This window comes from Alligator mississippiensis, chromosome 5, assembly GCF_030867095.1.
Source record: "Alligator mississippiensis isolate rAllMis1 chromosome 5, rAllMis1, whole genome shotgun sequence".
NCBI lineage: Eukaryota > Metazoa > Chordata > Crocodylia > Alligatoridae > Alligator > Alligator mississippiensis.
Window position 1 is genome coordinate 218179297 of NC_081828.1, and position 14136 is coordinate 218193432.

The following is a 14136-nucleotide window of genomic DNA, read 5'->3' on the forward strand; positions in this document are numbered from 1 at the left end:
ACAGTCAATGCCATCAGGGCTGTTTTCCAGAAGAGGAAACCCTGCATCAGATGTCGTCCGTGTCGCTACTTAGGTCTGAGGTGTCTCCCCCACCTTTCTGCATCCCCGTAGTCCTGACCAGAAGGTCGATTGCAGAGGAGCTCAGGTAGCTATCACTATCCTCCCCTTCCCCTTCCTCAGCCTTTTGTTCCTCCACAGGCAGCTCCCCGCTCTTCCCCACTGCTGTTTCCAGCTTTCCCCCTTCTGTCTCCTGGACCTTTCCCCCTTTCACCTCTAGCCGCTTTTTCTTTGGCTTTGCACTCCGTTTCTTCTTTCTTTTCACCAAAGAAGCCTCTTTCCCCTGATCCCCAGCCAGTTCCAGGTCCATGGCTGCTGGCTCAGATATTTGTGTCCCTTCTCCCACTCCCTTGCTCTGCTCCTCTTCCATCTCTTGCCCTTCTTCGGACACGGTGAGCTGGCTGGCTGCCTCGATCCCGTCGTTTCTCCGCTCCACCTCCGGGGTTTCCTCAACTATGCGGGTGTCCGTGTCCAAAATGCCGGTCTTCTCATCTCCTGGATCTTCTCTGCTCCTCTCCCCTGCTGCGTGCAACTCTCGTGCCTTGTTGGCGTAGGACAGGGGGCATTGGCGCTGCAGGTGCCCCTCACCTCCACACAAGGTGCACTCCAAAGTTTCCTTACAGGCTTTGGCCCGGTGCCCCATGCCGCCACACCTGTAGCAAACCGTCAGACTACAGAAGGCGACTAGGTGGGCCTCCACGCCGCACCTGCTACACAGCTTCGGCTGGCCGTGGTACGTCACGTACCCACGGTGGGCCCCTACGGACACTAGGGAGGGCAGGTGCCTCACCCCGCCGGGGTGTCTCAGATCTTCTTCTAGGACCACTCTGGCTTTCCATGCCCCGGTCCAGATCTGCCAGTGGTCCAGGACACGCTGGATATGCAGGATCTTTTCGACCCGCCCCTCCAGCCACCTTCTCATATCTTCCTGCTCTAGCTCATCTGAATACATCTTGAAATACAAAGCTCTCTCCTGGGACCTTTGACCCATTTCAAACCGCAGCCCCTGCAATTCCTCCTTGTCTGCCACCTCAGCGTACCGATCCCAGAAGGCAGAGTACGCCTCTCTCCTCCAGAAAGTAATGTTCCAGTGGCGGAAATTATCAAAAGCCACCATGCAACTTAAGTCTCTCGGGTTCACTTACAACTCCTCAAACAAAATCTTGTTCATGAAGTCTGCTCTCAGCATAGTGGTCTGCCCTTCACCCCCTCGGGAGTCAGGGTGGCTTTAACACGCAGCTTCACTGTTCTCCGTGGGTCTCCTTTTCCCCACAAAGGATAGGAAGGTTCTGGAAAGTTCCTCGTGGGATCCCTGTTTCCTACTGAGTTCTGCCTCGCTCTTTCCCTTCTCCAAAGGCACCACTTTGCCTCTTCGGCCAATCGTAGCCCAATGCGTCGTGTGCACAAGCACCCCGTGCGCACGGCTTCCCCTCTGAGCAGGCCCAGGAGGCTCCTCTTTGCCTGCAGAGGATTGCCCACGTATGCCTGTGGTGAAGGAAGGCCTGTCCCTTGCAGCTGAAACGCTGGTAAAGTAAATGCAATCAGGGCTCGTGGTAAGGTAAATGCTGTTTCACCCAGTCCCTAGATAACCCGGGGAACTCTCTGCCAAAGGATGTCAAGACCAGTTACTTGAGCAGGGTTTGGGGAGCTGGATTGCAAGTTGAATGGGTAATGAGACCTTCCACTGTTATGTTAGGCAGGATATTGTGGAGCTAATGCACCTACTTCTCTTAGCAGTGTGTCCCCCTGCCCCTCTTCCTTTTGTATGAAATCTTTGCTTTCTGCCAGTCCGTTCCTAGCAGCGGGTGAAGTTTATTTCTTTAGCGTATGCAGTTTCGGCATATTGTTTCAACCATCTTAAGGAGATGTCATCGCCAGCGGGAAGAGCCCGAAAGCCACCGGGTAGCATTGTAAATGGGCACAAGTCAGGTGAAGTAGGCTGTTGCGATGAGGGGGTGTCAGGGCCAGAAACCCCGCACGGCACAAGCGAGGGCAAAGGCTGCTGAGCACTTCTTGGCTTGCACGCTTACTCACCTCCGATGGCTCTGGCTGTTCAGCTGCCAACCCAGCTACTCTGTTCAGGTGTTCGAGGGGGGCCCACGTGGGATGGTCTCCTTGAAGGGGCAGATGCCTGCAGCAAACCTGAGAGAGGAGACGAGCCTGCCACATCCCACACTGACGTTTCCGGCCCCTTGGGAAGTGCCACCTCTTGGCTTTTGCTCCCGGTTTGACTGCACAAATAGAGCAGAGCGATGTTTCTGGTGCAAATAACTCAGCTCCCAGCAGAGTGGATTTAACCCGCCGGACTCCTGCTCACAGTCCCCGGGCTTGTCGTGTGAATCGTGTCGGCACACCTAACAAAGATAGCGCACCCTGCGGCACCCTTGGAAGGCTCTCAGGGCAGCCCAGGGCATCCTGGTTGAGGCTCGCTGATCTACAGCGCACCAAAACTGAACTGCAGGAGCTGGGCAAACATGGCAGTGGACAACCAAGCAGCTGGGAGGATCCTGGACTAGTGGGACAGGCTCGTTTACAGCCCAAATCCTCTCTTCTTAGTCATGGTTTTGACCTTCCCCCCATCAAGCCATCCTCTGGGCATCCTGACACGGGAGAACCGGCGCCTGGAGAACATGGAAAACCTTCTGCAGAACAGCAACTTCTGGATCCTGCGGCTGCCGCCGGGCACCAAGGGGTAAGGACCCCCAAGGGCTAGGATCCTGGGTAGATGCAGACTGAATGTGTTTTTCACATCCTTTAGGCCTGTCTTTCACCATTTGCATTCAGGGAGCGTGATCGTATTGACCTTGAGGCTCTGAGAAGTTGGCAGGACCTAATTTGTTTCGCCTTTTCGAGAGAGCAGGTAGGATGGGGGAGCTTGCAGCTCTGGCTCTGCGTGGCTTGTGTGGCAGGCTGGGGACCGGCAGGGTGTGAGCTCAACCTGGGTGTGTGGCCCAGAGCTTCCCATCCGGAAAGGGCAGTCCTTGTGGGTTTGGGAGGTCTTTAGCAAGGTGGGGGGAGTAGGAAGCCACGCTGGAGGGTAGGGATAGGGTTCAGAGAGACCCTGACAAATCGGAGGGTTGGGCCAAAAGAAATCTCACGAGGTTCAGCGAGGAGGCTCTGCTGTCCCTGCTCCTGGGGAGGAAGCTGCCATTTCGGGTCTCTAACTGGTTGCAGTGCACCCCAGACCCCCAGGCCTGACCTGCCCACCCGGAGCAGCAGTCCTAGCGCAAAGCCCTGTGGCTTGGACAAGGTCCCCTAGCTCAGAGTCATATCCAGGCGCTCCCCTTCATTTCTATCACTTGATATCACAGACTTATAGAAAATGCGAGGACCTCAGGGGGTCACATCCAGTCCAACCCCTGCTCCAAGCAGGACCAGCCCTGACTACATCATCCCAGCCAAGGCTTTGTCTACCCGGGTCTTCAAAACCCCCAAGGATGGAGACTGCACCATCTCTCTGGGTGACCTGTTCCAGTGCTTCACCCTGCCTAGTGAGAAAGTCCTTCCTCATCTCCTTTTTTTTGCTGCAATTTGCTGCCCTGCAGATGATCCCTGCGATTGCCCTGCAGATTTATCCTAGTCTCCGCGCAGACAGCCCGTGCCCAGCTGGGTCCAGGCAGGCAGGAGCTGCGGTTCTCCCTCCGCCCGGCGCTGGCCGCTGTGGGCAGGGCGCGGAGAGCAGGCATGGCCGCGCAGGTAAGCGGAGCATCCCCGGGCTGCAGCTGGGCATCACCCCTGGCCAGCCCTGCCGCTCCTGCAGCTGCCCCGCGCCTGGGGAAGGGCACTGTGCCCGGCCCTGCCCTTGACCTTGGCTTGCTCTCCTCCTTGCCAGGCTCCCGGCGGAGCAGCGTGCCCGCAGGTGGCCCAGATGTCCCTGTGGACCGTGGTGGCGGCGGTCCAAGCCCTGGAGAGGAAGGTGGACTCTCAGGCCGCCCGGCTGCTGGGCCTGGAGGGGCGCTCGGGGCTGGTGGAGAAGAAGCTGAGGGTCTGCGAGCAAAGGGCGCTGGAGCTGGGCGGCCAGCTGGAGGGGAAGTGGGGTGCACTGGGCAGCCTGATCCAGGAGTACGGGCTGCTGCAGCGGCGCCTGGAGAACATGGAAAACCTGCTGAAGAACAGGAACTTCTGGATCCTGCGCCTGCCGCCCGGTGCCAAGGGGGAGATCCCACAGGTAAGGACCCCCAGCCCGTGCCCTGGGTTGTTTTTTCACACCCTTCTGGCATGTGGGGCTCTTGTCTTTCACCGTTTGCATCCAGGGAGCGCGATCGTATTGAGCTCTGAGAAGTCCAGGCAGGACCTAGCTTGTTCTGTCTTTTCTAGAGAGCAGATAGGACGGGGGAGCTTGCAGCTCTGGCTCTGCGTGGCTTGTGTGGCAGGCTGGGGACCGGCAGGGTGTGAGCTCAAGCCCGGGTGTGTGGCCCAGAGCTTCCCATCTGGAAAGGGCAGTCCTTGTGGGTTTGAGAGGTCTTTAGCAAGGTGGGGGGAGTAGTAAAATACACTGGAGGGTAGGGCTAGGGTTCAGAGAGACCCTGACAAATCGGAGGATTGGGCCAAAAGAAATCTCATGAGGTTCAATATGGACAAGTGTAAAGTCCTGCACTTGGAACAAAACAATCCCCTGCACTGGGGCAGGCTGGGGCTGATGGGCTGGGCAGCCGCTCTGCAGGGAAGCACCTGGGGGGACAATAAGATGGAGATGCGCCAGCAGTGTGCCCGTGGTGCCAAGAAGGTGGCCGGCATCCTGGGCTGCATTGGCAGGTGCTTTGCCAGCAGATCAAGGGCAGTGATTCTTCCCCTCTGTTCAGCACTGGGGAGGGCACATCTGGAGTCCTGTGTCCAGCTGTGGGCCCCCACTACAGAAAGGATGTGGACACGTTGGAGAGAGTTCAGCAGAGGGCAATGAAAATGTTTGGGGGGGTGGGGGACAGGACTGGTGAGGAGAGGCTGAGGGAACTGAGCTGATTGAGTCTGCAGAAGAGAAGACCGAGGGGGATTGAATAGCAGCCTTCACCTCCCTGCCGGGGGGCTGCAAAGAGGATGGAGCTGGGCTGTCCTCAGGGGGGCAGATGGCTGGACAAGGAGCAATGGGCTCAAGCTGCAGCAAGGGAAGTTGAGGTTGGATATTAGGAAAAACTTTCTCACCAGGAGGGTGGTGAAGCACTGGAGCAGGTTACCCAGAGAGGTGCAATCTCCATCCTTGGAGGTTTTGAAGACCCAGCTAGACAAAGCCGTGGCTGGGATGCTGTCCTGCTTGGAGCAGGGGTTGGTCTAGACGTGACCTCCTGAGGTCCCTTCAACCCTCATTTTCTACAATCCTGTTGCCAGGGCTGCCACAGACTTGCTGCTCTTCCCCTGTAAGGCTGGACCTAGAAAAAATAATGCTACAAATGTGTGCCATGGATCCAACTTCTACCACTGCCTTTTAGTGCAGCAGCGAGAGCAGGCACCTTGTGCCCGGTCCACCAAGGTGTTTTCGGCAGGCGGATGCTCGCATCCTCTCCAGAGACATCCGTCTCCTTGGTGAACGGGGCCTTGGCTTCATATCTGTTCCAAGTTTCTGACATGCCTTTTACTCTCAAGGGCACATGATAAGATCTGTTCCCCGCCAGGAGGATTCGGGGATGTTGAAGTCAGGAGAAAGACTCCAACCTGTTTCAGCAGGCTTTGGCTCTGGCCCTTATCTCAGAAGCTGCCTCTTGTAACCCTCGCGCTTGCAGGTGCCGGTGACGTTCGACGACGTGTCGGTCTACTTCAGTGAGGAGGAGTGGGAGAGCCTGGCCGGCTGGCAGAAGGAGCTGTACAAGCACGTGATGAGGGGCAACTATGAGACCCTTGTTTCGCTGGGTGAGCATCAGTTTTGACTGTCTGATTTGAAACTCTGTCTCTGCAGTTCCCGGTCTGACTACTTGCTAGCTCCTAACGCATTTCCAAAGCATTTATAGCAGACAGCTCGCACCTGTCGTTAAAACTAAAAGCCATGTGCACTGATCTGATCTGTTGCCCACTCGCTGCAGAAGCGATTGTAGTCTCACATTAATGCCTTGATTTCAGGAGCTCCGGGAGAAAGTAAAGCACACCAAGGCTCAAATACTTGAGGCTTGTTCTAAGAGCAAAAGATCATGTTTAAAAAGCCAGCGAAGGTCCTGTTGGACTCTCACAGGACTGTTGTATAATAAAGCTGGGGCTTTTTTGGTCATAAAAGCTTTGCTTAACCATCTGATAATGGCTAGGATGCTGGTGTGTGGAGCCCGCTGCCTAGCACGCTGGTGGAGGCTGTCTTAGTGATCTTCCACCTGCCTGCATACGCCTCATTTCTTATACTTGGACAGTAAACTCTTTTTGGATAAAAAAATGTGGTCTACCTTTGAGTTTGTACAGAGGGGAGTCTGATCCCCTGTTATAATACACATGTTCTAAGCTTTTTGCTGGATCGAACCTTTTTGCACCTTTAAAACGTTTCTGATTGCTCCAAATAGCACTGTTCAAGTTTGCCCTAGATTAGGCTCTCAGTGGGGACAGTGGAATTGGTGCAGAAATGATGCTCCTGTCATTGAATGTGTCCCCCCCACTTCTGCATCCTGACAACGGGGTGCTTTCAGCTTCACCCCGTTACACCCTGGAGCAAGGATTCCTAGATGTGCTTGCTGGGCCTTTGTGTTTCCTAACAGACCACTTAGTTCTGATTCCTGGTTTCTATGGTTTGTATTCAAGGTACCACTAAGAGGCCTGCCCTGAGATCAGGCCTCTGCTGTGCGAACACATAATGAGACAGTCCTGGCTCTGCTGAGTTTGCCGTGTTTACACACAGGCTGATTAACTTCCTTTGCAGACAATCAAACTGGACGGTTGTGCTGACAACGTGCTGCTACCTGTGTATTGTGCAGCCAGTTAAAATTGTATGTCAGGTTGGGGCTATCACCCATGTTCATAGACTCATAGAAAATAAGGGCTGAAGGGACCGCAGGAGGTCACATCTAGTCCAACCCCCCCTCCAAGCAGGATCAACCCCAACTACATCATTCCAGCCAGGGCTTGGTCTAAAAACCTCCAGTATACTCACATTGTGAGTATATTGCTAATGCTCAGCAAATCATGTAACTTGACTGTATTTCCAGAAGCCTGTGAGGCAGCCACACAGGAACCAAAGTGTGAATGAGCTTTTGAACTGGCTAGTGGCACCCCCCCCGCTGCGGTCAACACCCCTCCCCGCGGTGCGAGGTAGCAGCGCATGCAACGCCTGCATGTGTGGTGTGTGGTGCTGTAGACAGGTCTGCGGTGCCACACGCTGCATGTCCACGCTCATCTGGACACGGCGTAAGGGTGTTTATAGACATGCGCCAGGAGGAGGGAGGGGTGCACTTTAATTAGCATGTCTCTTGAAGCCACGCTAATTGAAGTGCTTAGAGTATCACATGTATGTGCGTCCTGTGCTGAAAAATGGCGGTGGGGGCACTTTAACTAAAGCTCGTTTGACAAACTTTAGTTAAAGCACCCCTGCCACCATTTTTCAGCACGGGACACTGATGTACGTGACGCTGCAGTCTGCTGGAGCGTGGTAATTACCGTGCTCCAGGAATTACAGTACACTACTGGAGCAGCTCCAGTGTACCGTACAGTAATGAGTGCCGTAGCAATAAAGTTTGGTGTCTGGGGCAAAGCCCGCAGTGGCAGCCCGCCTTCGCCCATGCCCTGTGCACAGATCTGGGGGCACATGCCCCCCCATGCTTGCTGGGGAGTGCACACAGTGGTGGGACCTACGCGTCCAGGTGGGAATGTTTCATACTCATGGGAGCAGGAGCGTTCTCTGAATGTAAAGCGTCGTCTAATGGACTTGTTTTAAGGAAGGGTCGGACGGAGCTGGTTCTCAGGTCCTGTCCTTATCCTAAACTGTACACGTCAGATCCTCCAGTGCGCGTGTTGGAGCAGACTTGGGAAACGAGCTGGTTTGTTTCCAGCGCACATTGTGACTCCAGAGGGGAAGTGGGGGAAGCAGACCTGGGGGAGAAGACTGCAGTCTGTATTTGTTCTTTCTTTCCTACGCCTCTGGGGTGTTTTGTCAGTGTTTGGTACCGACGTCCATCCCTGTGTGGCTGTCTGAGCCGCATCCTTTGCCATTGAGGAGGTTGAATGGAGAAGAGATGAGTGTGGCAGGCAACTGGCTGCTTAGCTGGCCAGTAACCCATCCGTCTCCTTCCCTAAGCATCCCCGGTCCAGTAGGCCGGGTGTTTTAGAGGGGAATAAGAGCACACAGGACCGGATCCAGACCGGATCCAGAGCCCTTGGAAGTCCGTGGAAAGAATCCCGGCGACTCCTGCTCCGCGGTGCAGTGATGTGGCCAAGGTTACCAGGGAGTCGGTGGCAGAGACAGGAAATGAGCGCGGCTCCGCCCAGCCCCAGCCCAGAGCCTTTGCCCTGAGACCACCTTCACTTCCTTAAAGGGCCAGACCTCCTTTTTAGGAAAAAACGTTTGCATATTTTAAATCTCACCCCCGTCCCCGTGGCTAGATTTGGGTCGTCGGCAATGACACTGAGCTCTTCACCTGGACAGAGTCTGTCTGGGAGGCTAGGATGGTTCATAGGGGTGTATCTGAGCCACTGCGCACATCTGCTCCATTCCTCTTTGGGCCAGCCAGCTCTCCCTCGGGAGCACCCAGCTTCCCTCCAGGCCCGCATCATGTCTGCGCGATCTGTATTGGCCCCTGCCTGCCTCTTGGCACCAGGCCTGCTGTGCGGGGCGAACGGGACAGCCCGTTTCACCCGATGGAGCGTGATTTTTTCCATGAGCGCTGATAGGATGTTATGTCCCCTTTGCATCTCCTACCCTGAGCAGACTACGCCATTTCCAAGCCGGACATCCTGTCCCGCCTCGAGCGAGGCGAGGAGCCGTGCATCCGGGACCAGCTGGCGGCGTGGGATGGACCAGAGAAAGGAAGCCAGGAGAAGGAAGGATGGGTGGCAGGTGGGACCCATGCAGTCCCCGGCACAGGTGAGTTTTACCAGCGATCTTGCTGCTGTGAGCGCTCGAGTCTGCAGGGGCTGGGATGGCAGCATCCAGCAAGGTGAAGTTGCTGCATCAGCAGGGCTCGTCTCTCTGCTTCCACCCAAGACGTGGGGTGCCAGGGGCATGCCTGGTGTTTCCTTGCAGCTGTGGGTGGGGATTGGGGGATGCCCGGCCCTTCCTTCTGCAGCCCTGTCCCTCCCCGCTCGCTCCTGCGTGCGCAGGGAGGAGGGCTGGTGCTGACATCTCGGGGCTGGCCCTTTTGTGCTCTCAGGCACCTGCAGGGACGTAAGAAGAGTAGACCGGTCTCAGCGGCAAACGTTGTCCTGCCCTTAGGCTGGGCTCGGCCTTGGAGGAGCCGTGTGCCGCTATGAGGGGCTCTACATTACCACACAGGAAAGAGATCCTGGAGTCATTGTGGACTGTTCACCAAAAACATTGGCTCGGTGCTCGGTAGCCGTCCAAAGGGCAAACAAAATGGTAGGGACGATGAAGAAGGGAATTATAACCCCCCAAGAAAGTATCATGATGCCCCTTGATAAATCCATGGCGTGTCCACACTTTGAACGCTGTGCCCAGGTCTGGTCCCTGCACCTCCAAAAGGAGAGAGAAGAACTGGAGCAGTCCAGAGCAGGGCAGCGAGGACGATGAGGGCTATGGGGATGCTTCTGCATGCGGGGAGACTAACGAGGCCAGGCCCATTCAGGTTAAAAAAGAGACACTTGTGGGGGGCAGGAGAAGGGTTTATAAAATACTAAATGCTGAAGAGGAAGTCAATAGGGATGTGCTATTTACTGTCTCTCACAACGCAAGAATGAGGGGTCACAAAATGAAGGTCATAGGGAGTAAGTTTAAAACTAACCCCAGGATATTATTTTTGGCACTGACGTGTGGGACTTACCGCCGCAGGATGTCGTGGAAGCTGTGTGACTGGCCTATTTGACATGCCTTGATGTCATGGGCCTCAGCCCAGCACGGAGTAGCTATAAGCCCCTCTTAAGAAGGGAGGCCGCTGGAGACATACCAAATAATTGCTTGGGACAGCAAAAAAGCAAAGAGGAATGGGAGTGGGGTGACACAAGAGACTGAGACGGATACACCTATGATCTGACCCGGTCCATGGGTTCTTTGGCTCCTCTTATGTTTGTAGAGGCAAGCGGGCCCCGAGGCACTCATGTTTTCTCTCTCCCCTGGGAAAAGCGATCCAGCATCGCCAGCCTCTGCCTTGCTGAAGGTCTCTGTTCTTCCCTCTGTTCGGGCTGGGTATGCAGTGAGTCTGAAAGCAGCATTCACCCCCTCCCCGCTTTCTCTGCCAGTAGGAAATGCCGTTTCCAATCCTGACGTCCTCCCACGGGCTGCTGGAGCAGAGGAGCTGCATGTCAGGGACCGGGGAGGTGCAGCGCGAGAGACCCCTGCAGAGCCCAGCACAGGTGAGTGGTAGCTTACAACCTGGAACGGCTGCGGGAGGCGAGATGCCCTCGGCCCGGCGCTGTCCGACGGCCTGTCGCGATGCGCTTTGTCTGTGCTCGCAGTGTAGCCCGCGTGCTCCTCTCACCCCGCAGTCTTCTGCTCTAGCAAGGGCACTAGCGGCCAGTGTCTGTCCCACTAACTTGCTTCTGTTTGCAATGAACAGCGTCTCCTGTTCCCACGTCGGACGCTTTAACCTGGATCAAACGGGAGGCAGCGCCGGGTGCAGGTCTGCAGGATGCAGAGGAGAGAGGAATCCCGCCAGGCCCCGGAGCAGGTAAGCAGGTGATCCTACAGAGATTTGGGGCTTTGGAGGGGAGCAAGGCCCCGTCCATATCCTGAGAGACTGGGGCTCTTTGGAGGCAGCGAGTGGGACGGGTTGCTGTGAGTTGCCCCAGCCGCGGCTTGTCCTCACTGTCCTAAAGGACGGTGGTTTGCGGGGCAGCAACCAGGAGTCACACCAGTGTCTGCTCCGCTCAGCTCCGGATGGACTTGCAACCACAGACAGACAGCCCCTGTCCCAAGGAGCTCGTAGCCTAATGCCCGGGTCCTCCCTCTCCTTCCAGAGCCATGGGGCGGCTGCTTTTGTCTGAGCGTTTGGGTGGGGTACAGAAAAGCTACTGCTGCCCCTCTTTCCCTGCCCTAACGCCCCCCAAAAGGGGTTGTCTGCCCCTCCGATTTGCCCATCCCTGGGGTTCAGGGTCTTGGCCTCTCAGCCCTGCCGAGATGCAGGAGGGACTGACTGGGGTCTCATGGTGATTCCTCACCAGCATGGATCACGGTTGGTAGCACATGCGGCTTTGACCCAAACGATCCCCCGCCACGGGGCTGTTGGGTTCTTGTCCCAAAGCTTTCAAGTATCCCCCAGGCTGCTCCAATGCATGTTGGCTTTTCCCTGCATGGCATCTTCCCTGGTAGGGCTCAGCAGTGACACGAGGGTGCTTTCTATTGCAGCCGGCAGTGGGGCGACCAGCCGAGGGCAGGACCAGCGGCAGGAGGGGCACTCGGACACACCGGTGAAATCAGAGGAGGAGGCATCCCCATGGAGCCTCCAGGCACAGGGTGCAGCCCAGAGCAACCCGGTGCCACCCACCATCACCCGGGTGGAGAAATCCACCCAGTGCGGGAGGGACTTCGGCCTCTTCAAGGGCTTCGTCCTGCAGGGTGGGGAGAAGCCATTTGCCTGCGGAGAGTGCGGGAAGAGCTTCCGGCTGAAGGGCAACTTCGTGAAGCACCTGCGGAGCCACGCCAAGGTGCGTCCCTACCAGTGCACCGAGTGCGAGAAGAGCTTCAACTGCCAGTCGGAGCTGCAGCGGCACCAGATGATCCACCGCGGGGAGAAGCCGTACCCGTGTGGTGAGTGCGAGAAGCGCTACAGCCGCAAGGTCTACCTGCTCAACCACTTGCGCGTGCACACAGGCGAGCGCCCTTTTCCCTGCCCGGACTGCGGCAAGAGCTTCCGCCAGAAGGCGGTGCTCGTCTCCCACCAGCGCCTGCACACCGGGGAACGCCCCTACCGCTGCGGCCAGTGCGGGAAGAGCTTCACGCAGCAGTCCAAGCTCACCAACCACTACCGCACCCACACAGGCGAGCGCCCTTACAAGTGCAGCCAGTGCGACAACAGCTTCAGTGAGAAGTCCAAGCTCAACAGCCACTACCGCGTGCACACGGGGGAGCGGCCCTACAAGTGCGCCCAGTGCGACAAGAGCTACTGCCGCAAGGAGTACCTGCTCAACCACCAGCGCCTGCACACGGGGGAGCGGCCCTTCCAGTGCCCCGACTGCGGCCGCAGCTTCATGCTCAAGAGGAGCTTCGTCAAGCACCAGCGCAACCATGCCAAAGAGCGGGGCGGCGCGGTGGAGCCCCAGGGGAGCAGCGCCAGGGATGGCTCGGCAGGGAAGGAGGAGTCGGAGGGACGGCAACTGCCCCGGTGCAGCACCTGTGGGAAGAGCTTCCAGGACGTGGAGTCGCTGAAGGAGCATCAGGCACTGCACAGCGCAGAACGAGGGCATCCGGAGGGGTCCGAAGCTCCCGGGCAGGATGCCGAGGCCAAGCTGCTGGTTGTGAAGATGGAAGAGATGTGGTAGCCCGTGCGGGGAGGCCAGGAGGGTGCAAGGCCGGAGGGGTTTGGAGATAGGCTGCAGCCCATGCTGACTTGGACCCTGTGTTGGCTGAGCCCCCGAGGGGGTTGAATGCCCAGCCGGCAGGCTTCATTCACTGGTGATGCTCAGCAGGGCGGGTGCGTCTGTAAACAGGAAGCCCAGCAGCAAGGCTAGGAGGGCGTCCGAGTGAGCCCACCTCTGCTGGGGAGAGGATACCCCTGGGAGGCAGGTGGGACGGTGGGTGAGGAGCACATTGTACGGGAGACGCTTGACCATGCCTGGCTTGGCAAGACTGCATCTCAGCTGCACAAGGTATATACTGACATCTTCAGCGTGGTCCCCGGCAGAGGCATGGCAGGTCTAGGCTGCTTCTGTGGCTGACAGCCCCGAGCCAGGGCGACCTGTGCAGGGCACCTGAGCTGAGCTGTTCCTTTGGGGAGGGCCTGTGTGCGTGTGCGCATGCGTATGCATGTGTGTGTGGCCTGGTTTTGCTGTTTTTTATCACGTGGCATACAGATCTGAACACGACTTCTCACACCTAACGGGAACAGGATGGTCTTGGAGCGAGGAGGCAGCTGCCCACGCTCCAAGCCCTGTGGGACTGTAATTAGTACTGTGCCCTGCTAATTGAAGGCTGACAGGGCACCCTGAATGAACACACTGGCTAGGAACACGTGACTTGGCAGCGCAGCGAGTGTGCCCGTGCCCAGGTACCCTGCTCCAGGGCACTATAAATACTCATAATGAACACATCTCACCGCTAACACACACCAGTGGGATGTGCAAAGTGGGATGGAGGCTGCTGCTACGTGTTGTTTCCAGTTGCTCACACATGTCACTTGCCCCCCTTGCTTTGGTTCCCTCCCCGGCTCATTTTTAATGTCATTACAGTAATTGGGAGAAGGCAGATTTGCCTTTTCCCTGCAGTTAGGATGCTGCCAACTGCAGTGGTTGTATTAAGAGTCGTGAGCTACTGGTTGGCTTTCAGCCCACAGGACTCATGCCAGGTGACTTTTGCCCTGACTCCCATCTTGTGTCCGCACTGTTGTGCCACTGGTATAGGACACATGTTAGAGGAGACAATGCTTTCCTGCCTGGTTTCCCTTGAAGCAGGTCTCTGCTTGTGCCCAGTTTCACTCTCCAGGACTTCCTTTCTGCCGCAGCTCCATGTGCCTCTGGTGCTGACCCCGTCCTCTGAATGATGGTGTTTGTCTGACACGGGTGCGCTTTGCTTGGATTTTCCTTCTTTTTTTCCTTAAATGATCTTGCGATGAATAAAAAGCAATGAAGGTGAAGGTCCAGAACGAGGTGTTCGGCTGCTTCGGATGCTAAAATCGGTCGCTGCAAAACACCCACCGATGCCAGTGCTGCGAAATCGCAGGGCCTGATGATGACGCTGGGATCGGCGTGGTGAGGGGAAATGCCAGCACATCGCAGCAAGGCCAGGGCTTTGCTCTGGAGGAGGGGAGACGAGCCAGGAGCTTTGTGGTTGTTTTTTTAAATGGGGAGGCTTCT

At 56.8% G+C, this 14136-nt stretch overlaps 1 protein-coding gene across 3 annotated transcripts; it reads left to right on the forward strand.

The window, feature by feature from the left end:
• Positions 1 to 2668: 2668 nt before the first annotated feature.
• LOC102574553 (zinc finger protein 777) lies at positions 2669 to 13925 on the forward strand. 3 transcript variants are annotated; one of them, XM_059729405.1, is made up of 8 exons: positions 2669 to 2749; positions 3603 to 3753; positions 3890 to 4225; positions 5772 to 5898; positions 8885 to 9040; positions 10369 to 10482; positions 10686 to 10796; positions 11474 to 13925. In XM_059729405.1, the coding sequence occupies exons 2-8, from the start codon at positions 3742 to 3744 to the stop codon at positions 12604 to 12606; spliced, it is 1989 nt and encodes a 662-aa protein (XP_059585388.1). In that variant the 5' UTR covers positions 2669 to 2749; positions 3603 to 3741; the 3' UTR covers positions 12607 to 13925. The 3 variants fall into 3 exon arrangements, with proteins under 3 accessions (XP_059585388.1, XP_059585389.1, XP_059585390.1); XM_059729406.1 differs by lacking the exon at positions 2669 to 2749 and adding an exon at positions 2849 to 2917; XM_059729407.1 differs by lacking the exon at positions 2669 to 2749 and having other exon boundaries at positions 3431 to 3753; positions 10372 to 10482.
• Positions 13926 to 14136: the final 211 nt, after the last annotated feature.

Excerpts from the sequence above, each read along its gene's own strand:
- LOC102574553 (XM_059729405.1), top strand. Across the intron at positions 4,226-5,771 it reads CCAAGGGGGAGATCCCACAG|GTGCCGGTGACGTTCGACGA; the intron begins GTAAGGACCCCC and ends TCGCGCTTGCAG. Across the intron at positions 10,483-10,685 it reads CCCTGCAGAGCCCAGCACAG|CGTCTCCTGTTCCCACGTCG; the intron begins GTGAGTGGTAGC and ends TGCAATGAACAG.